Here is a 25,000-nt window from a genome sequence, read left to right as displayed (position 1 = left end):
TTTTGTAATAAATCTGCAACAATTTCAAAAATTCTTGGAATTCTTTGGAAGCCTGTTTATGGTAAATTTCACACAAACATTAGGAAGTTTTTGTTCACACAGAGTGTCATTGACACATGAAATAGGTTAGCAAGTAGTGTGGTAAACAGTAGAACTTTAGGGATCTTCAAAACTAGACTTGATGTTATTTTGGAGGAATTAAATGGATAGGACTGGCAAGCTTTGTTGGTCTGTTCTTGGCTAAAATTTCTTAATATCATGTGCAATGTGGGAACCAGCTTTGAACAACATGCCAGATCTTTTGGTGGTGTAATTTGGCATAAACTAACACTTATTGACACTAGTTTACTCCCACATACCAAAAGGTGTGTCTGTTAGGATAATTGGTGACTTTAAATTAGAGTCCATGCAGATATAGACAGGATATGTAATTTCCACAAACACAGTGACAGGCAGTTCTAAGATAACTGTGTAAATTGCTCCGTCACAGTGCCATTCAAAAAGCTTTTGGTATGTGATAGAAAAATAAGAATATGTTAAAGACGTCCATGCAGACAAAGAGAGGATATGTAAACTCCACAAGAACACTGACCACTTGTAAACTGTTTTTCTTAGGCAGCTGTGCAAATCACAGTGCCATAAAGTAGATATTTTTACCTCCTAATTCTAATTTTATCTCCTACCAAGAGATAAATACAAAAATCTACAAATACTTCCATTAATCATTTTTTCTGAACTTATCATTTTCATCTAACATCTCTTGTAAAGATCAGTTTACTAAATCTTTCACTAATTTGTTGCATAAACAAGCTACTGTTGTTTATTTTTTGTTATTGTTTCTGTATTAAACGGTACACTGTACATTTCTTATTTTGTAAGTAATTATTATTCAGTCAAGGGAGCAAGTCTTTTGGAATATTTTATGTAACCTATTATGTAGCTGCTAATAATTTGTGTACCAGGGTGGCTTTGATTTAAGCTTTGAGTTTATTCCTAATCTATATATATACAGGTAAAATTCCGTTACAACGAATATCTTTACAACGGAATTTTCATTATAAAGAAATATATTTTATGGTCCCGACAGTTTCCCCATATGACATGAGTCTATAGAAATCTTGTTACTATGAAGTACATTCAGCAGATACTTTCATTGCATCGAAGTGCCCAAAAGACCTTGAAATGCCTGAATGAATCATCTACAGCGCAGTTAGTTCTGTGGCCGCAGCTCAGTTGTGCACAACGATCCCCCAAACAGAAACATTGTAATTTTTTTTTCTTTCTTTGAACTTTCCTCATACCGTTTTTTTTTTCTTTTGCCTTTTTTGTTTTATGTGGTTTTCAGTGATACCTTTCACATCCATTGGAATTTAACTCATTGTCACCCTGCTATAGAAACGGCAGATACGAAAAAACAATAACAGTTCATATTTAAAAAAAAAAACCTCCCGATTGTGGCAAAAAGAAAAAAGACATCAGCGAATTCGGAATTTTGCCATCGACACTGTCCACTTTCTTGAAAGACAGAGCAAAAAAGAAGAAAAATCTCGGGTTGCAAACATATGTGAACTGCTGCACTTGAAGACATCGAACAAGCGGTTTTTATGTGGTTCAAAAGAGGTCAGAAACCTCACAATGAAGAATTAAAGGATGATTTGGCTCCTGATTGATAACTGTGCTGCCCACAACATGCTTCTACATTTAGATAATGTTCGCATTGAATTCCTCCCACCCAATTGCACAGCAGTGCTCCAGCCATTGGATTTTGGCATCATTCGCACACTGAAAGTGTATTATAGCAAGGAAATGCTGAGAAAAATTCTCGTCAGCATAACTTGTTGGCAGGAGGAGATTAAAATTAACACGAAAGAAGTTATTGAAATGATCGCAAATGCCTGGACGCAAGTTAAACAAAGCACTATAGTAACAAATACAGAATCTCATTCGTTACAAAATAATATTTTTTAGGTCCTGGGAGTTCGTTGTAATGGAATTTTACCTGTATATATAAAAGTCTATGTATGTATGTATGTATGTATGTATGTATGTATGTATGTATGTATGTATGTATGTATGTTCCAGCATCACTTCCGAATGGCTGGAGCGATTTTCATGAAACTTGGTACACGTTTCTTATTGGTCTATCGGTCCTAACCCAAACCCTTCTGGGTAGGGTGGAGGGTGATCTTACAGTCTTGTATGCATGTTATCATCCAGTTAACACTCAGAATGACCACCTGAGGGCAAATTGATGGTGACTGCCAGCATTCTTTATGTTTGAGCACCACCGCACCCTTGTTGCTTTTGAAATGAAATAGAGTCGGCCAGTTCTGTGTGTCAACTGGATGATAACATGCATACAAGACCGCATGACAAGCACATTTGTGAGTCTTCATTGTTTGTTAATTTTAATTTTTTTTTAATTATAATTTTCTCAAACAATTAAAAAAAATACTTTCCTCCTGGGCAACACTGGGTATTTCAGCTAGTCTTATTTATATAAGTTACATTACATTGTCACAAAGCTTTCTTTTATCAGATTCATTACCCATTTTTGGAGCAAAATACTGTAAGAAGGAAAATAAAAACATAGACTTGTACACCAGTTTTCATTGGCAACCACTTTGGTACTACATATTTTTAAAAAAAGTTTATAATCAGAGTAAAGAATGTTTACTTGTTTATGATCAGGAATTTAAAATGTACCTTATTCTGTGGAGATTTTGAAAAGCTGCTGCAGATCCTTAGTCCCACAACACTGGTTGCTGCCTTTTTTTGCATTCAGCCCAGTTATACCCTCTAATATATGCTACAATGGGTCATTATTACAATAGAAATCATGCTGTCCAGACATCTGCTACCAGAATTGGAGATGACCCTCAAGATTTTAAGGCTGAGACAATACCTAAACAATTTTCAAGTATGTATTCATTATTTATTGCTATGTTTTTTCCATAGAATCATACTTTTAATGCTTACTATATTTGATTTGGAAATTTATGACTTAAATAAGAGTCACTTTTTTGTTTGTAATTTTGTTAATTGGCAATATTTTCTTTCCCTTTTGGGAAAATACAGACTTTTCTGCTGGATAATACTACCGGGTAATAATAAACTGTACTTCTGTGACATATCCTGGAGAGGAATTATAATCTTGCTATCAAAACAACTTTTCTCTCTATTATAAAAAAAAATCCTGGGAGGGAGACTAGGGAGACGAGACGTGATCTTCTCGGAAGACAATTTGACGTCCCGTGAGACAACATTTAAAACAAGTTCACGGACATCTAACCAAGCAATTGTTGAAATGCTTTTGGCAGACAGACATCATGTGCTCCCAGCTCTTAAAGCAATGAACAGCGTTATGCAGAACACACAGCTTGCCAGCAGCAGGAAGCCAGTAGATGATCCGACCGCTTCTCCTTAGCGTGTGTTCAGCCACCCCCTCTTCACAACATGAGCAGCGTCATACATCCTGCAAGAAAGATTTAATCACGCCGGGGGCCGGAAATAAAGGACAAGTGTTGTTTTTACAAAAGTGTTAAAGTAAAAGTGAAAATAATGCATATGTAATAATTCCCATGAAAATAACAGTCTCTTTAAATTGTATATCTGGTAAAACAACCTGGGGGTGGGTGAACGAAGTGAGCAGGAGGCGGAGCCCTCTAGTTTAAAAAAAAAAACAATAATACTTTTTTTTTTTTTCTTTTGATGTATTATTTTTTGGACAATTTTGGACAAAATTAGAAATTAATTGTTCAACATAAGATAGCTTTCATATTTTTGGTACAGCTATTGTCAATAAGTATCTTTGCAGTTAGAGAGAGGGCAGCCTGTTCTCCTTGAAACAATTAAGCTAGTGGTACTGAGATATCTACCCCTAGCAGCTCAGAGAGAGAGAGCCCTAGAAGGAGGCATTTGGCAGAAAGCCTTGGCACAAGTGATGACTTCCAAAAAATGCTTATACTGTACTTTAAATAATGTTCTCATAACCATCATAGAGCCTTTATTAGTATTTGTTTTCTTCGTGAATTGTATTTGGTATTACCAGTATGGAGTTATCTTACATGTATGTGTAAACTTAAAATGTATTAGCTGGTGTGAGAAGTTTGTACCTTAAGAAAGCACATCAGATGTTAATCAAATCCATCTGAAGTTCTGCATTGAGGTGTTTCACTTGAAAATGTTGAACCAAAAGATTATCCTTGTTGCACAAAATAAATATGCTATATACTGTAGATGACACACTAGGACTTCAGTAGAGAAAGATAAAGGAATAGCATCAGCCAGAAGTATCAGGTAACAGTGCATTCCATTGCACACATTTCAACATTAATAGTTATTGTAATATAAAGTTCAAAAAAGAGAATATATTTGCTTATAAGTCTGAAAAATAAAAACTGGATCATCAAAGATATTACTGCAGCTTGAATGTTTCTGTTGAACTTAAACTTTCCTGTGCTATATATGTTTTGGAGGCTGGCTAAGTAGAATAACTACACTAAAATGGAGAAAGATTATTAAAAATGTACTGTAGTTAGTGCCAAGATATTTTTTTTTCAAAAGTATGTGACCCAGGGCACAGTTCAAGAAAGTTACCTTTCATTCTTTAGTCCAGGGAAAAATCTTAAGCAGTTTAATGTTGGTGTCTTGTGTATTCACCATGAAATTTAAAAATCAAGGGTCTAACTATACAATATAATACCCCAGTTAAAAGTGATTCAAGATTATACTGTTACCTTCTTTGTAGGCCTGCTTTATAGTGCATTTATAGAAACATCCAAGATCCCAGCATTCAGGACTTTCCAGATTTCATACAAATTTAATACTTTCAGCATTTCACATTTGTTACATTGTGATTTATGTCCCTGCAGTACTGGACTACTGCAGTGAACATTGTACCATACGATGTTACATCCAGACAATATATGTAGTGTAATGTGCCACATCATTACCCCAAAAATATGCTACTATCATTTAAACACTGTTAAATGCTTTGCAGAACACTGCCTATTCATAGTGATAGAAACGGCAAAAATCAATGAACAGTCCTATATTGCAATACTAAGAACAGAGCGAAGTGGAAAACAGTAAATACTGTAAAAAAGCAAAAATATGGAAAAACTTGCAATGTGTTATAATTTTGTACTTTCTGCTGTCATGTATACATCAATTTCAGAAACTGCCATCTGTTTTAGATAGATAGATAGATAGATAGATAATTTCCCCTTGGGATTAATAAATTAACATACTCCAGCAGCAGCATACTGATAAATAACAATATTTAATTATAGAGTGATAAAAATGCAAGTAAAACAGATAATAACTTTGTATAATGTTAACGTTTACCCCCCTGTGGGTGGAATTGAAGAGTCGCATAGTGTGAGGGAGGAACAATCTCCTCAGTCTGTCAGTGGAGCAGGACAGTGACAGCAGTCTGTCGCTGAAGCTGCTCCTCTGTCTGGAGATGATACTGTTCAGTGGATGCAGTGGATTCTCCATGATTGACAGGAGCTTGCTCAGCGCCCGTCGCTCTGCCACAGATGTCAAACTGTCCAGCTCCATGTCTACAATAGAGCCTGCCTTTCTCACCAGTTTGTCCAGGCGTGAGGCGTCCTTCTTCTTTATGCTGCCTCCCCAGCACACCACCACGTAGAAGAGGGCACTTGCCACAACCTTCTGATAGAACATCTGCAACATCTTATTGCAAATGTTGAAGGACGCCAGTCTTCTAAGGAAGTATAGTTGGTTCTGTCCTCTCTTGCACAGTGCATCAGTATTGGCAGTTCTGTCCAATTTATCAACCAGCTAAACTCCCAGGTATTTATAGGTCTGCACTCTCTGCACACAGTCACTTCTGATGATCACGGGGTGCAGGAGGGGCCTGGGTTTTCTAAAATCCACCACCAGCTCTTTGGTTTTGCTGGTGTTCATGTGTAAGTGGTTTGAGTCGCACCATTTAACAAAGTCCTTGATTAGGTTCCTATACTCCTCCTCCTGCCCACTCCTGATGTAGCCCACGATAGCAGTGTCGTCAGCGAACTTTTGCACATGGCAGGACTCCGAGTTGTATTGGAAGTCCGATGTATATAGGCTGAACAGAACCGGAGAAAATACAGTCCCCTGCGGCGCTCCTGTGTTGCTGACTACAATGTCAGACCTGCAGTTCCAGAGACACACATACTGAGGTGTGTCTGTAAGATAGTCCATGATCCATGCCACCAGGTATGAATCTACTCCCATCTCTGTCAGCTTGTCCCTAAGGAGCAGAGGTTGAATGGTGTTGAAGGCGCTAGAGAAGTCCAGAAACATAATTCTTACAACACCACTGCCTCTGTCCAAGTGGGAGAGGGATCGGTGTAGCATATAGATGATGGCATTGTCCGCTCCCACCTTCTCCTGGTATGCGAATTGTAGAGGGTCAAGGGCGTGGCAGACCTGTGGCCTCAGATGGTGAAGCAGCAGCTCCATGGTCTTCATCACATGTGACGTCAGGGCGACAGGCCGGAAGTCATTCAGCTCACTAGGATGTGATACCTTTGGGACTGGGTTGATGCACGATGTTTTCCAAAGCCTCGGGACTCTCCCCTGTTCCAGGCTCAGGTTGAAGATGCACTGTAGAGGACTCCCCAGCTCCAGCGCACAGGCCTTCAGCAGTCGTGGCGATACTCCATCTGGACCCACTGCTTTGCTGGCTTGAAGTCTCCTCAACTCTCTGCTCACCTGGGTTGCTGTAATTGTGGGTGGGGATGTCTCTCCTATGCTGGTATCAGCAGAAGGATGGGTGTAGGGTGCAGAACTCCAATATGAGAGTGGGTTAGGGTGGTCAAACCTGTTAAAGAAGTTGTTCATTTGGTTTGCTCTCTCCACATCTCTCTTGATGGTGGCACCCCGCTTTGAGCTGCAGCTAGTAATGATCTTCATCCCATCCCACTTCCTTCATGCTGTTATTCTGCAACTTCTGCTCTAGCTTTCTCCTGTACTGCTCCTTCACCTCCCTGAGCTGGACTCGGAGTTCCTTCTGCACGCGCTTGAGCTCATACTGATCACCGCATTTAAAAGCACCTTTTCTTCTGGTTCATAAAGGCCGTTGATGTCACTTGTAATCCATGGCTTGTTGTTAGCATAGCAGCGTACTGTTCTTACTGGAACTACAATTTCCATACAGAAGTTGATGTAGTCAGTAATGCAGTCAACAACCTCCTCATTGTTCTCACTATGTGACCCCTGCAGGATATCCCAGTCCATAGTTCCAAAGCAGTCTCTCAGAACCTGCTCTGCCTCAGGGGACCACTTCCTGAATAAGCGCGTGGTTGTAGGTAGCTCCCTCACTCTTGGTTTGTAGTGAGGCTGAAGCAGAGCCAGGTTATGATCTGCTTTCCCAAGCACAGGCAGCGGGGTGGCGCTGTATGTGTCTTTAACGTTTGCATACAGTAGGTCAATAGTCCTATTTCCTCAGGTGTTACAATCCACATACTGGGAGAAGGCAGGTCATTTTTTGTCCAGCGTCATATGGTTAAAGTCTCCAGCGATTAGCACAAGCGCCTCAGGGTGCTGTGTTTGTAATTTAGCAACAGTGGAATGGATTATGTCACCCGCTATCTCCACGTCCGCCCGAGGTGGAATGTAAAAAATAACAACCATGACGTGTCCAAACTCTCTGGGCAAGTGATAGGGACGCAGACTTATGGCCAACAGTTCGATGTCCCTGCAGCAAGTGGAGATTTTTGACGTTTACATATCCAGAGTTGTACCACCTTGTATTTACATAGAGAGCGAGTCCTCCTCCTTTCCGCTTTCTACAGGTATTTGTGTCTCTGTCCGCTCTATCTGTGCTAAACCCGGGTAGTCCCACGTTAGCATCTGGGATGTTAGTTGTTAGCCACGTTTCACAAAAACACAACAAACTGCATTCTCTGTAGGTTCTGACCTTTTTCACCAGCGAAGCCAGTTCGTCGATCTTATTTGGTAGTGAGTTCACATTTCCCAGGATCACAGAAGGCACAGAAGGTTTGAAATGCTACTTTCTCGCAAGCCGCCTCGCTTTTAGCTTAGCTCCGGCTCTGCTGACACGATAACGTCTTCTTACTCCGTCAAGTGAATAGGGAACCACACCGGCGCGGGCATTTGTTCTCAGCGCTTGAAGTTGACTACTTGAATAGACAAGTCTCGGTGTGTAAAAATCCATGTCCAAGTAGTAAAAAGTGTCCAGGGAACGAGTCCACATAAAAGAAAGTGATAGGAGTGATCAGTGAAATAGAGAAAAATAGAGAAAAAGATAGAAAGATAAAGTCATACACGGAGCTGCTGGAAAGGCTGCCACTCCCGGAAGCACCTGAGTCATTTGGTTTTTATTTAGTTTCTTATTACAAAGCGATCAAATATCTCAGTTTCTTTAAGTTTCACTACATTTAAGGTCTGATATTAGCAGCCTCATAATGTTTCATCTTCTCAGTACAAGCATATGTAGGATTTCTAGAATGTTGCTCCTACAAAGAAAATAAGTTTTTGACAAATATAAAGATACCTTTCAGTCCATCAAGCTTCAGTTGTGTGAAGACATGCTTTCTGATTACAATGATTAATGAACTTTGCACTCAAGTTTGTCATTCCCTGATTACCTGAAAAAATCCTGATTGATCAGTTTTATCACTGTCTTTGGAAATTTTGAAGACCTGTGTATGCCTATGCTGCTTTCTCTGCTTAGGAATAAAGATTTTTAATTTCATTGCTTTGTAAGTGTAGGACATATTGTTAGGATGCTAAATCTTGTTGTATTCTGCATATGATCTACAGCTACTACATATTTTTTGTTGTATGATGATCAGAATTGCTCAGAATAACATGCAGTTAAGATACCACACTACAGAGCCTCAGAACATCTCTTGATATACTGTTACAATTTCTGAATATACAGTATAACCTGACATTTTATTGGATTTTTCTAAACTGCTTCTATTAACTACCTGTACTACAATAGTGCAAAATAAACCCATAAAACCTTTTTAAAGGTTACTTCTTTTTGAGTGAAACATTTTGCACTAGAGAATATTAAAATAAATCTCTTTGACCACATCCTGAAAAGGTTTGTTTGGTGAAAAAGGAACAGATAAGTAAGGTCATAATCAGTTTTAATTAACATGAATGCTTAATTGTATATAATTATACAAGTGACACAGTTGAACCATATACAATTACTAAGCTTCTTGAAATATGACACTTCATATGATATATTATACTAAGATTTACTTAATGGCTTTTCATTTAAACATTATCAAGGTTTGCAATTATATTGCATTACTTTATTTGTCCTAATGTTTTTTATTTTTGTGTTTTTATCTTCAAGATTTCTTGATTGTATTTTATGACACACACACTCACACACCTAGTTTGTCTCACAATACATTGTTACTAAGGATATACATTTTGTGCTCAGTCTTCAGAAGTTATTAGTACATCATATACCAGCAAAATAAAAAATATTTAAAATATTGAATTAATTTGTACTGATATCCAAAACCTCCGTGCGGTGTGGCATTGTTTTCAGTTTAACAAGACGATTAGCATTATAAAGTGTCATAGTCTGAATTCTAGTTGGTTTAAGAAAATTGTACTAGATTAGCTCTTAACAGAGCATTAATCTAGCGTCCATTTCAGCAGATCCATTTATAGTGTCACTAATATTGAGTATTCAAAATTTTAATACCTGACAAGTAGGACATGCAGACATTATTTTTGAAAAGCATAATACAGTATTTTGCTCACCAGCTTGTCTGTCGATTCTTCTGTTTGCCTATTCTTTTGTAATATCTCAGATTTAAATGTATAATTATGTCTTTCAATAGTTTTCATTATCTCTTTTACTGAATTGATGCTAACATGCAGAGAGTTTTGAGTTTAATTTATGTTTTACTCTACCCTATTACCTTCTGACCATAATTAACCAGCATAAGAATGTGCTTGCTCATTTTTGTTCTTTGTTAATTTACGTATTTGTGATTTTGCATATGTCTAATCTGTGCAGTGATGCTGCCTAGAGATCTGTACACAGGTGTTTGCAGCTGTATTTATGGCTAAAGTATGACAGCAGGAACATGGTTTATGTTGCAAACTTTAGAGCTCAGAATACTCCATCCTTGTGTTTAATAGTATTCATCTTTCACATCTTGAAAACCCCCTAAAATAATTTTTTGTGTTTTCTAACTTACCTTTCTGTATTCTGTTCTCTGCACTGTACCTCTACTATAGCTTAATAGTAAGAGTATAGTATAGAGAGTATAGTATAGTGGCTTTCTCTGGTATATGCGACTTGAACTTTGATTTTCCTCCCAAGAGGTTTAAAACTCAAAATAGGTGAGAAAATGTCTGCATGAAACATGTAAATAAGTGCTGACTTCTGTACCTTCAAGGCAATTGTGTGGTTTTAGTGGATACTTTGAATCTTTATTGTATTAAAAGAATGTCTGTAGTTGAAATATATGAAAAACTGACAGAGTTATGTTTTGATCTTGTCAAGCAATGTAACCCAAACTGAACAACATCAGGTTACAGGATGACTCGGACTCTGCAAACCAAATTAAGATTTCTTTGTTATCGATATGCTCTTGCTAGAAAAAAATCTTATATTAGTTAATTTTAGTACAATATTCCTCTTGAACATTTTAAAATATAAATGAATCTACTCCTGCAATGAAAGGAATTGCAACAAATAAATTCCTGCGTGGTAAGGTAGTTTAAAGCAGTGCAACCTCATCTCTCAACTACTTTAACCCTAAATCAGTTTTCCACCAGGAGGCGCACTGTGAGTAATGTGTTGGTTGTCACTATATTTGGCTGAGTTTTCAGAGCATGCTCCCGTTTTCTTTAGCAAAATGTTTGTTTGGTAAACATCTCTAAATCGGTCTGGTATCAGTATCTGTGGATGTATATTTTTAAATAAGACCCACAATGAGCTGACTTACTACATTATGGGTAATCCTGTTTGGGTACCCTTCAGCTATTTATAGTATATCCATAACCAAATCAATTCTCCCACATGGACAGAGACAGTGGTACTGTAAGAATTATGTTTTTGGACTTTTCTAGCGCCCTCAACACCATCCAACCTCTGCTCCTTAGGGGCAAGCTGACCGAGATGGGAGTAGGCTCACACCTGGTGGCATGGATCGTGGACTATCTTACAGACAGACCTCAGTATGTGTGTCTCTGGAACTGCAGGTCTGACATTGTAGTCAGCAACACAGAAGCGCCGCAAGGGACTGTACTTTCTCCGGTCCTGTTCAGCCTATATATATCAGACTTATGATTCGGAGTCCTGCCATGTGCAAAAGTTCGCTGATGACACTGATATTGTGGGCTGCATCAGGAGTGGGCAGGAGGAGGAGTACAGGAAGCTAATCAAAGACTTTGTTAAATGGTGTGACTCAAACCACTTACACCTGAACACCAGCAAGACCAAGGAACTGGTGGTTGATTTTAGGAGGCTTAGGCCCCTCATGGACCCCGTGATTATCAGATGAGACTGTGTGCAGAGGGTACAGACCTATAAATACTTGGTAGTGCAGCTGGATGACAAATTGGACTGGACTGCCAATACTGATGCTCTGTGTAAGAAAGGTCAGAGCCAACTATACTTTCTTAGAAGGCTGGCATCCTTCAACATCTGCAATAAGATGCTGCAGATGTTCTACCAGACGGTTGTGGCAAGCGCCCTCTTCTACGCTGTGGTGTGCTGGGGAGGCAGCATAAATAAGGACGTATCACACCTGGACAAACTTGTCAAGAAGGCAGGCTCTATTGTAGGAATAAAGCTGGACAGTTTAACATCTGTAGCAGAGCGACGGGCACTAAGCAAACTCCTGTCAATCATGGAAAATCCACTGCATCCACTTAACAGTGTCATCTCCAGGCAGAGGAATAGCTTCAGCGACAGACTTTTGTCACTGTCCTGCTCCACTGACAGACTGAGGAGATCGTTCCTCCCCACACTATGCGACTCTTCGATTCCACTCGGGGGAGTAAATGCTAACATTATTCAAAGTTATGGTCTGTTTTAACATGCATTTTTATTACTCTTAAATTTATTTATTTATTTTTTGTATCAGTATACTGCTTCTGGATTATGTGAATTTCCCCTCGGGAAAGTATCTATCCATCTGTCTGTCTGCTTATGTAATATACAGTAGATAACTGAATATTGTGCTAGCTTTCAACTTTCCTCAACCCTATAATGAAAATTAAATTCAGAAAATGTATAGATTAATGAATGCTTTATTCAATGTTTTTATGTTGGGATTTCTTTTTCCTAGAGAGTTCTCAGTGCAGGTTAAGAAAAAGAAAGCAAACCTCTGTATATACAGGTGCATCTCAATAAATTAGAATGTCATCAAAAATAAATTTATTTCAGTAATTTAATTCAGAAAGTGAAACTTATAGATTCATTACACACAAAGTGATATATTTCAAGCGTTTATTTCTTTTCATTTTGCTGATTATGGCTTATAGCTAATGAAAACCCAAAATTCAGTATCTCAGAAAATTAGAATGCAGTAGAGTCTCGCTTATCTGAACTCCAACTGCAAAACAAAAAACGCATTAATCAGCAGCAAGAACTGCAAGTTGCGAGCGTGAGCATAGTCTATTTTTTGTTGCTCCCGACTCTACCGCAGCTAATTACAGTGGAACCTCGGTTTGCAAGCATAATTCGTTCCTGAGACGTGCTCGCAGTCCAAAGCACTCGTACAGTATATCAATGTGAATTTCACCATAAGAAATAATGGAAACTCAGATGATTCGTTCCACAACCCAAAACTCTCCATATAAAAATGATAAATCCAAAATATAAAGTAAAAATACATAAAGCAAATTAACCTACACTTTACCTTTGAAAAGAATCATGGCTGGTGTGAGTGAGTTTCTCAACTCTTGTGGGATTCCGCTCAACGGGATGACACGCGGAAGAGCGTCCCAAAGCAATTGCAGTCTCCCAGCACTGTAGCAGTTCACCTTAAAAGCGAATCCGAAAAGATCGCTGACATGCTATAAGTGCCTGCCATCGATGGGTGATACAAGGAACATTATAAATGCGCAGGGCACAGTATTACTTTCCCCCGACCCTGCCTGTGTCTGTTTATAGGAGAGCGGTAGATCCAGCTACAATAAATAACCACGCTGTTGCTGTTTCAAGCTGAATAAAGCTGGTTTTGCTAAAGTACTGAGACTCAGCTTCATGTTTTCGGGTGCAAGACGGGGACTTGCACGTCCCAGCACAAACACACACACACACGCAGTCACAATGCTGCAGTAAACAGTATACGCTCATACGGATGTTGACTATATGAGTGACGGAGTTAAGGCTCTAGAAACTGCAATTAATTACATTGAGCAAGAAGAAGAAGCTACAGGAATCGTCATAATGATGCTGCAAAGATGGCAAGACTTGGCAGCAAAGAAACGGCACTCATCAGGAAAGCAGACTACAATGAAAAATGTCTTTAAATCTTCACAAGACTGACTTTTTAAGTACGGTACATACTGTATTTAATGTCAGACAATTCTGTAAGTTAATTTTTTCAGTTAATGTATTCTGTTTTGTTGTAAAACATGATTATTAGGTTCGTAATGTGTAAAATTATAACATAGTTTGACGTTTAATAGGCTTTTTCTTAACACCTCCCATTATCCAAAATTTTCGCTTATGCGACGTTCTGCCGGCCAATTTATGTCGGATAAGCAAGACTCTACTGTATTGTGAAAGTTCAATATTGCAGACTCATGGTGTCACACTGTACTCAGCTAATTAACCCAAAACACCTGCAAAGGTGTCCTGAGCCTTTAAATGGCCTCTCATTCTGGTTCAGTACGCCACACAATCATGGGGAAGACTGCTGACTTGACATTTGTCCAGAAGACAGTCATTGACACGTCCACAAAGAGAGTAAGTCACAAAAGGTCATTGCTAAAGAAGCTGGCTGTTCACAGAGTGCTATATCTAAGCATATTAATGGAAATTTGAGTGAAAGGTAAAAATGTGGCAGAACAAGGTGCACAAGCAACAGGGATAACCGCAGCCTTGAGAAGATTATGAAGCACAGCCCATTCAAGAATTTGGGGGAGATTCACAAGGAGTGGACTGCTCATCAGTGAATCAGTGCTTCAAGAGCCAACACACACAGATGTATCCGGAACATGGGCTGTCACATTCCTTGTGTCAAGCCACTCCTGAACCAGAGACAATGTCAGAAGTGTCTTACCTGAGCTAAGGAGAAAACGGACTTGTCCTCAAATAGACGTAAATTTTGCATTTCATTTGGAAATCAAGGTCCCAGAGTCTGAAGGAAGAGCGGAGAGGCACAGAATCCAAGTTGCTTGTGGTCCAGTGTGAAGTTTCCACAGTCCGTGATGATTTGGGGAGCCATGTCATCTGCTATTGTTGGTCCACTGTGTTTTATCAAGTCCAAAGTCAGCACAGCTGTCAACCAGGAAATTTTAGAGCACTTCATGCTTCCCTCTGCTGACAAGCTTGATGAAGATGCTGATTTCATTTTATAGCAGGACTTGGCACCTGCCCACACTGCCTAAAGTACCAATACCTGGTTTAATGACCATGGTATGACTGTGCTTGATTGGCCAGCAAACTCGCCTGACCTAATCCTATGGGGTATTGTCAAGAAGAAGATGAGAGACACAAGACCCAACAATGCAGACAAGCTGAAGGCCACTATCAAAGCATCCTGTGCTTCCATTACACCTCAGCAGTGCCACAGGCTGATCGCCTCCATGTCACACCGCATTGATGCAGTAATTCATGCAAAAGGAGCCCCGACCAAGTATTGAGTGCATACATGGACATACTTTTCAGTAGGCCAACATTTCTGTAATAATTTTTTTTTATTGGTCTAATATATGAGTTTCACTTTTTGAATTGCATTACTGAAATTAACTTTTCAATGACATTCTAATTTAATGAGATGCACCTGTAAGTATGTGGTTTGCAAAGGGATCAAATATTGTACAATCAGTATTTGGAATTCATGATGGGTATTTGAACACATTGACCTAATTTAGTAAATTTATGTACACTCTGAAAAGAACTGCTATTTTTGTTCCTAATGTTTTAATGCCGTAACTAGTAAATTTGTGAATCAAATTACTATATTAAATGTTTATACAATGACAGTATGCATTGCACATTGCCATTGATTTTTCTAAACTGTTACTGTATGCTTTTTGTGTTGATTACCACTGCAGCCTACTGTATCTCTTTTTCTGTCTAATGGTTTTAAAAGTATTTGAGCCTTTCATAAACAGGTCAATACTCAGTTGTTGCTGCTATTATACTACTTACTTAAAGAGCTGATTTATGGAAGTGCACAAAGCCGATATATGTTCAAGGTCATAAACATGTAAGCATGTAATTAATACAGTGTTACCTCATCACTTTAAGATTTTGGAAACTAATAGTTTAAAAATTAGAATAACCAAGAAACTTTATGAAATTGTTTAGCTTTGTTAGTTGTGTCATGGCTTTAGACTCCAAGGATTTTTTCTGCATCTTCAAACATGTAGCACATTATGGATGGGAAAAAAGATACTCATACAGTCTCTGTATTTTCATACTCCCATACCATCTGACAAAAAGTCTTGCAGCCTGTGTTTTCTATTCTACTCATATGCACAAATGAGATGAGTGTTTCCAGGTGTGAGATCATGGGAACGTCAAGTATGTGAAGTTAGCAGACTCATGATGTGCCAGATGCAGCCTATTTGAAACCTGATTACATTTCTTCCCATTGCTGTTAACATTAAAGCAGTGCACCATCTCCATGGTTTAATGGTTCATACAGTGGTTTTCTAAATTATATATCTGCTATATACTGATTGCCAAGTCTCCTTACGTCTATATGCCATAACCTGTTGCTGTAAGTATAGTATGTTTTGGTGCACAGTATACAAAGTGCAGTTTATTTTTAACTGTACATTATAGTTGAATATGTAATTTTGGTCAAAATGGAACAATGCTCTTTTTGTGGATATTTCAGTGGTATTCATGGCCATTTCTGTTTATGAAGGATACAGTTGCTGGGACAGTTTTTTGAAGAAAGCCAGCTGCCCTGCCTCCAAGCCTTACATTGTGCACAAAATACCGTAAAATGACATGAACTGCTGAGCTGAACCAATATCTTTCTGGAGGCTAAACTTATGCAACTGTAGCTTACAGAATTTCATGTGAATACAGTGATGTCAGTTACAAGGTTATATATCTGTAGACTTTGCCAATCCAAGAAACACTTGAAAGAATATCTGTTTTGCACTTTGCAACTACTGATATCTTACTTTCTCTGATGGAAACTTTCAAGCATCTACAGTAAAAGTGTCAAAGTAACAAGCTCTGATGTTCCAGACTTTGAAAGCTACTCCTTTCTGTTAAACCTAAGTGGACATCTCTCTTGTTTGGATGGACACCATCTGGTCTCACAAGAACCACTCTTCCAAGTTCTGGTTTTATGCTAGCCATAATCATTCAAAGTTGGGATTAAGTACCTTAACTTTAAAGATGTAACCTAAGCACTGAAGCTGTTCTCTTAAACAGCTGTAAAGGCAAGGTTCTCTCTGTGAGGTTGCAAAGGATAATTCTAAAGACCTATATCCATGGCAAGCTGAGAAAAACCCCACACACAAATTACATGTCAAAAACACACAAGTGCATACAACCACAAGCAGTGATGCATTTGAATGCAGATCAACAACAACAAATTCCCCATCAAGATCTAATTGAAAATGTGTTAAATTCTTTTACTTTGCCAAGATAAGTCTGTGTTTGCTTTAGAAACAATCTTTCTGAGAATTGCTAAGCACCTCTCTTATAGCACCATTGTTAAAACGCATTCTCCCTTGTTTTCTCTCACATTATTGTAACCCTCCTATTTAGAACCCTTGGGAGGTGCATTAATGCAAGTGTGTTTTCTATGTTTTTACACACCCAGGTTTGTGCATTTTCATAAGAAAGTCTGCATATTTAAACAACATTTCTCTGCTTAAATAAAGTACACTTGTGAAAAAATATAAATATTGGAGATATTTATGTTAATTGCAGGTATCATCTTGAGCAGTGAGGTATGTTGTTGTATTTTTCTGGTAGTACAGTGCCCGCTTTGTTTGTTTTTATAGTCATGGTGATTGCAATCCAAACAGTGTGTCAGAGACAGGGATGATATTGGGGACATTTCCACTATGGCACCTGGAGTAAACTTGTACTTGGATTCATCTGCAAAAAAATGCAGCAGAGGCAGGCTTTGCATATTCTGTGGTTTCCTGTGGGGAAGAATGCATGCATTAATGTGCATAGTGATGCATCGTTACGTGCAAAATTCACAGCATGTTAAGTTTTTTTTTCAGAATGCACTGTGCTCCTCCACAGTTATGCAAATGGGGGCCATAGAAAATAACTGATTTTTTTTTTTTTGGTGCTGCAAATGCAGATAAATGCAGAAGTGTGAGTGAGGCCTTAAACACAGTCTTTCTAGGAATAAGTGAACAACTACTTGACTCAGTGCTACCTAAAATTCATTTTTTTATTTGTTTTATTTGTTCCAAATCTATACATTGTAAAAGTTTTATAATATGAAACTCGATACAATACAATCAATATAAAGCAATACTGTTGATTTGTAATCACAAACCACACTAAATGAACAGAAAACTAACTAGTAATAGAAAAAAAGAGGCACGCTGTGTTATGCAACCTCTTGTTAATTAAAACAATTGGAGTTTCATAGTGACACAGATAGCAGTAGTGTTGGTTTTGGGGAGTTTTTTTTTCTTGTCTTTAAGGCTTGGGGCTGTTAAAATCCAATCCGTTCCCCTTGGAGAAATGTACCCAAATACCACAGAAGCCATTTACACTGGGAGGTGGGGAGTGGTTGGGAATATGGTGTGTGGCCATTTTAGTTTAGGATGCAGGAGTTAGTTTTGTTGCATCACAGATTGCTGCAACTCACCACACAAAGTGGTATTCAGTATTATGATGATGTTGATTCAAAAGTAATTAGGTAATGCCGCGAAAAACACATAACGCCGAGTGTCGATTAGAATTTCAAACTTGTAATGTACAATGCATGCAGAAGGACAATAACATTGGCTTTAAAAAATGCAAGTCACTGCTTTAATATATAGTGTAATAAATTTATTTCAGATTTATTATCTTCCGTGCACCATAAGTTACATTCCTATTTGCCCACAAGCAGTGCTTGAAGAAGAACCTCCCACTTCATTATTACTTTAACATGACACAATCCCCCTTAGAGGTCAGAGACTGTGTATATTAGTATATAATGTCAAAAGGAGAGGGAATCCCTATGAAGCATTGAGAGCCACTTTCCTTGTCTGGCTCCTGAATCTTACTGCATAAGCTATGTAATATATGTAGAATATAAAACCACTCCTGCCCAGAATATTGTTTTTACTTGACTATTTATTTGTTTGTTTGGTGAAAACTTTTAATATATATTTTTTACAAATAATTGCAATACTTATTCAGTTAACATTTAGTGACATTTGTAACATTACTATCTCAGTAACCATATTTGTTTTCATTAATGTAAAAAAAAAAAAAAAAAACTTGTAGGCAGATTTAAATTTACTTACTTTTTGTTGTTTACATGACTTTTACCTTTTACAAAATATTGCAGTACTTCAAGTATTTGTAATTAATAGCTAAATTTATTTTAATAAATTTAAAGATTTTGATGCATTCAGAATAGCAATTTATTTGCAAATGTTTTTATAGAGTTGCATAACATATACTATAGTAGGTATCGAAAATGGTACTGAATTTCAATACTGGATATTGTTATTGGGCAATTCCATGTCAAATCATCACATTTTTGGACCTCATCATCACAGATTTTAACAAAACTTGGCATGTTGATTTGGTCTTATGAGTAATCCATGGAACTGATATTGCATGTGTCTTAAGTCAATATTAAGGGAGATCTAAGTTAACAAAGTTTGAACTTATTGTAGGGGTTGTAACTTTGAGGTGATATATCTCACTAAATATAAAAATGCACAGAAATAGTTCTCATATTGTTTTAAAGCTCTTTTCCAGCTCTGTATTTTGCATAAACTTTATGCTATCCCAAAAATGAAAAATGGCCAAATTTTCTGGAGTTGTTCATGACATTCTAAGCTAGTTTCAGTAAAACACATTGACCAATTTTAAAATACAGGTTTTTTCACTATTCAATTTGTAATATTATCACTCATAACATGGTAATGTTTCAAAAGTTTGTTCCAAAGTGTGATGATTTGACATGTAATTATCCTATTGTGACAACCCTAATATAGAGTATATTTTGCCTTTATGGTGCTACCAGTTCTGTTACACAAAGAGCAAGTAGAAAGTGTGTAAATAGTACTGGAAAAATGATTGTTCCTGAAACCGTGCCAGTGTTAAATTGGTGCGTTTGGAGTGTGTATACACAGCAGAGGACTTTACAACAAACACATCTGTGTTACTGTTGGTATAGAGGATTAGACAATATCATTGGATATAGATTACAAAAAAGAAAGCTGATTATAAAATAGATATATTGAAATTACAAACCTGTAATGAATAAGCAAGCATTTAAGTAGTAGTAGACTATAATATTTTATCCTAATGCTAAAAGTATTAAAACTTGAATAAATTTAGACTAAATTTCACTCAGTCACTCAATTATGCCATTAACCACATATACCATCAGATGAAAGAGAAAATAAGGTTATTATACAAAATTAATTTTACGGATTAATTTTAAAAAAGTGTATAAAAAATGTAAAATAATGAAATATACAGGTAAAAAGTCTGACACACACAGATAGTATCAATATACAGATTTATAATAGGCATAATAAAAACATAATTATTAAACACTGGCCATATGTAAAACTTGGTATGAGTGAACTAATCATAAGAGACTTGGAAGATAACATTTAAAAGTCAAAGATTGGTTTAACATTTTGCAGAACTTTTTTTGTTTAGATAGTTATTGAAAGATTTGTTGAAATTTGAAAAAGGGGCTTTCCTCCATACAACCTAAAGAGCACATTTTTGAGCCTTGTTATCTTTAGATGATAATGACAGCTCTAAGACAATGTGCGAACTCCCACTTATAGCAACTGGGTACAGAAAGCCCTTTAAATATATTGCAAATAATACAAATGATCTTGCATTATTGGTTACCTAGCAAATTTTGTGAGGGGTAAACAACACCAACAATAATGTTTTTGTTTGTTTTGTTTTCATAATGAACAAAACTATTGGTTATAACTGGCATGGAAATCCATGACTTTCCTGTTGCGTTAAAGCAAACACAATGCTTTATGTTCATCACTAGCTCTAACCCTACTCCTTTTTCACTTCAGTTCATTTGACTCTTACGGATTATGGGGAATGCTGTACTCATTTAAAATGTAATTACGATAAGACACAAAATGTCATTAAATTCATATAACTTGGCATATGTAACTTTCACCTGTAATCTAACCAAACCCACAAACAGTTTGGAGGTCTCTGTCATTTATGTATGTGCAAGAATAAAATATGCTAGAATATGTATAACTGTTCAGTCAAGTCAAAAGTAATTTATATTCCTGTAATGCATGACAATAATCTCATTAGGAAGTTCACAATTATGAAAAAGTGCCATAGATGCCAGTACAAGGAAGTTGATCAATATTTTCCTTACTCAGATTCACTAAGCTGTTTAGTTTAGGTAAGTGTGTAAAGTTTTATTGAACAATTAAATACATTTAATCTGCAGCTGAAAGAATGATGATTGCAGAACCTGCAAGATGTAAAGTTCAGATTGATATAGGCCTTTAAAAGTGAGACACAACTATACAATTTAAGAAACAAGAGAAATGCATCTGTGCGGTTTCAGATATGTATTTTTAAATTTTTTTCATGAAACATTTATAGTGATTTTTTTATATTAAAATTAATGTTATTTTTTAAATTTAAATGTATATTGTACTTCAAAATAAGTATTTTTACTATACTATTAAAGATAATCTTTGTAATTAATTAATGCAATCACATACTGAAATTAGAACAAAATCCTTACAGACATATATATTAAATGATGGTATAGGTTGTTTTCTTTTTCCTTTTTAATCTAATGAAGGGTTATCATTAATGCTTTTTTAACTTACTCTACTACACTAATGTTATAAATAATACATTAAAGGAAAGATCTGTATTGACTAAATTACTAGCTGATATGGAAAATATTATAATGTGACATTTGAAAACATTTTATACTGTTTATACTGAAAATTAACCTGAATTTCCATATTTCTGTCAATACTTGTTGTCATAAAGTGAATTCAGAAAGTATTCATTCCCTTCACTTTCTACACACTTTGTTTTAGACTTAAGTTTAAATAGATATGTTTTCCAATATTTGCCAATCAGTCTACAATCAATACAATTATATAATGACAAAGTGAAAACATGTTTTCAAAAATCAAAAGTTGAAATCTGTCATTCATATAAATATTCAGACGTTTAACTCAGCACTTTGTAGAAGCCACTTTGGCAGCAGGTACAGCTTCAAATCTTCTTGGGGAAAGTCTCTGCAAGCTTTCCACACATTGCTTTGGGCAGTTTGTTACATTCTTTATGGCAGATCCTCTCAGGCTCTTTTGGATTGGATGGGAAATGTCTGTAAACTGCCATCTTTAGGCTTCGCCATGATATTCTGTGGAGTTTAAGCTTTAGCTGGGTCACCTAAGGAGTGTCAAGATTTGTATCGCTAAGCCATTCCAGCATTGACTTAGCAATGTCCTTTTGGTCATTGTCATGCTGAAAGGTGAACCATCACCCCGTTGGGGGTACAGTAATCCCTCGCTATATCGCGCTTTGACTTTCGCGGTTTCGCTCTATCGCGGATTTTATATGAAAGCATGACTAAATATATAACGCAGATTTTTCGCTGCTTCGCGGGTTCTGCGGACAATGTGTCTTTTTACTTCCTGTACATGCTTCCTCAGTTGGTTTGCCCAGTTGATTTCATACAAGGGACGCTACTGGCGGATGACTGAGAAGCTAACCAATCAGAGCACGCAGTTAAGTTCTCCTGACTGAGAAGCTAACCAATCAGAGCACGCAGTTAAGTTCCTGCTTGCTGAATGCAGTGTTAACCAGGAAGTCTCGTCTCGCTCATTCAGCATCAACGTGTTTCGCTGTGTAAAGAGTTGTGCTCTTTTGTGTTTATCTTTGTGCATAGTCAAGCCCTTCATTATGGCTCCAAAACGATCTGCTACTGCTTCAGGGGCCGTGCCCAAGCGCAAACGGAAGATGTTAACGATTGCCGAAAAGGTAAACGTTTTGGATTTGTTGAAGGCTATGATTCTTTTTATTTAAAAAGTAGGAAAGGAATATAAGATCTACGGCCGCAGTGTCCTTTTAACCAGGGTGCAATACGAGTTGTAAGTGGATGTAATAAGGCAGTAGTGGATGGAATCTGCTTTAGGGATTTGGATTGAAGACTGCCAGAAGAAGAACAACGGCAGTGCCACACAATCGCCTGAAGTGGCTCCTTTAAGGGCTGTTACGCTCTCCTTTGTTGTGCAGTAAAATAAAACTCATTGTTATCGGACAAGTCATCGTGTCATTGTTGGTGAGTAACCATAATTAATTTTCTACTTACAGTACTTAGTACATGTACATACGTTTAGTGTCACTGTACACACACATTTACTGTATACTATTTTTGTTGCATTGTATGGATTTATTGCTGGTGGCATGTCTATCGTAATGGCTGTAACATGTGATATCGGAGACACTCAATATCTTTAAAATAATATTTAGGTTTTACTATATATAAACAGTGTGTTTATATCCATAATTTCAATGAATCTTACCTAATATCTAAGAGAATACAAAGGGATTATGATGTATAACTCTGCGGGGAATATTTATAAACAGTGTGGGAGAGTTTATAAGGGCTTAAAATATATAAAAATAATCATAGAAACATATGGTTTCTACTTCGCGGATTTTCACCTATCGCGGGGGGGGGTCTGGAACGCAACCTCCGCGATCGAGGAGGGATTACTGTACTACACTCTGCAGGTTTTCTTCAACAACCTCTCTGTATTTGACTGTATTCATCATTCTCTCAAATCTGACCAGTCTCCCACTCCCTGCTTCTACCACCATGCTTATCCCTAGGGATATGCCAGCTCTTTGCCAGACATAGTGCTTAGAGTTCTGACCAAAGAGTTCTATATTTGTCTCATCTTTCCATACTGTTATTTTCTGATGTTCTCTGTGTCATTTTAAATGCCATTTGGCAAGCTCCACACAGAGTTAGCCACTCTACCATAAACACCTGCTTGATGAAGTGCTACTGAGATGGTTATCCTTCAGAAGGTTGTCCCATCTCAGCAGAGGACTTTTGACGTCTGTTAGAGTGACTGTTGGATTGTTGGTCACTTTACTGACAATGGCCTTGCTCTTCCGGTTACTCAGTTTGGCTAGACGGCCTTCTATAGGAAAATTCATAATGTTTTCAAAGTCCTTCTATTTCTCAATAAATTGGGCCACTGTTCTTTTGATAATGCTCAAAGATTTAGAAATGGTTTTATACCCTTATTCCAAGGAAGTCTGCAGAGAGTTCCTTGTACATCATGGTTTGATTTTTGGAACTTATATGCACAGTATGTGCCTTTTTAAATGATATCCTAATTCAGTTTGCCAATGTTGGACTCCAATTAAGTTCTAGGCAAATTACCATGATATTTAAAACAATCAGGTTGCATCCAATTTGGAGTACTAAATACTTAATGAATCCACTGCAATTAGATGTTTATTTTCTGAATTTGAAATATAAAAATATATGTATTTTTTTTTTTTCTTCAGACGATATGAATCCCATCCCATCTGTGCGGATCTCCAAGCTGGCATTCTGCGTTGTTACCAGGAGAACCACACACAAACTCTTAGCTGCTCCATGTTGGCTAAACAGTACCTGCAATGTGTTAACAATGTGAAACAGGTAAGAAGTGAAGAAAGTGCCTCAAAATATTTGTAGCATTTATTTATATATAATTTTATTATTATATAATTATTACTATAACATGGAAGAAGTTTCTGCTTTAGGTATGTGTTCAGCATTTCTTGCCTCACATTTCCTTTCATTCTAGACTTACTCAGATCTTTGTAGACACGGAATACACATGAAATGCATATATTCCAAATAACATTATACTGTATTATTTACCCTATACAACTCCAGGCACCTCAAAAAAAAGCTCCCTTGGGGAACTTTTTGTCCGGGTTGAACTTTGTCAACTAAAAGACAAATGAGTGTCAAGCGACATGCATGCCACCTCCATGTGCAATCCTGCTGGCAGATCCCTTGAAGTGTTCATCCCTCTCACTCCTCAATCTGTAAAAAGACTTTTGTTTGTCCAGCTCAAGCACAGATCTTGTCACAAATGGGCAGTTTTCTTGCTTATTGTTTGCCTAAGACAGAAATTAAATATGACATTTTTTCATAACAGTTAATGTGTGGGAAACATAAAAATCTTGTTTTTTTCAACATGCTTATATATTCTTGATAATTATGGTCAAAATAAACACCTTAAATTGACATTGTTTTGTTATGTAATTATTTCTCATTTTTTGAAGTAAAAATCAGGTCAATACCATATGCTTTTAAATAATTAACTATTATATATATATATATATATATATATATATATATATATATATATATACAGTGGTGTGAAAAACTATTTGCCCCCTTCCTGATTTCTTATTCTTTTGCATGTTTGTCGCACAAAATGTTTCTTATCATCAAACACATTTAACCATTAGTCAAATATAACACAAGTAAACACAAAATGCAGTTTTTAAATGATGGTTTTATTATTTAGGGAGAAAAAAATCCAAACCTACATGGCCCTGTGTGAAAAAGTAATTGCCCACTTGTTAAAAATAACCTAACTG

General features: G+C 37.0%; 1 protein-coding gene across 2 annotated transcripts in view; it reads left to right on the top strand.

Moving 5' to 3' along the window:
• chchd3a (coiled-coil-helix-coiled-coil-helix domain containing 3a) overlaps window positions 1-25,000 on the top strand; it is a 200,516-nt gene that overhangs the window by 158,633 nt on the left and 16,883 nt on the right. For both annotated transcript variants that reach the window (XM_039761359.1, XM_039761358.1), the window contains one exon: window positions 23,909-24,044. In XM_039761359.1, coding sequence (XP_039617293.1) covers window positions 23,909-24,044 — 136 coding nt within the window. The remainder of the gene's footprint in view (window positions 1-23,908; window positions 24,045-25,000) is intronic.

This window comes from Polypterus senegalus, chromosome 8 (genome assembly GCF_016835505.1).
Source record: "Polypterus senegalus isolate Bchr_013 chromosome 8, ASM1683550v1, whole genome shotgun sequence".
Lineage (NCBI taxonomy): Eukaryota > Metazoa > Chordata > Cladistia > Polypteriformes > Polypteridae > Polypterus > Polypterus senegalus.
This window is presented reverse-complemented; position numbering and strand designations above follow the sequence as displayed.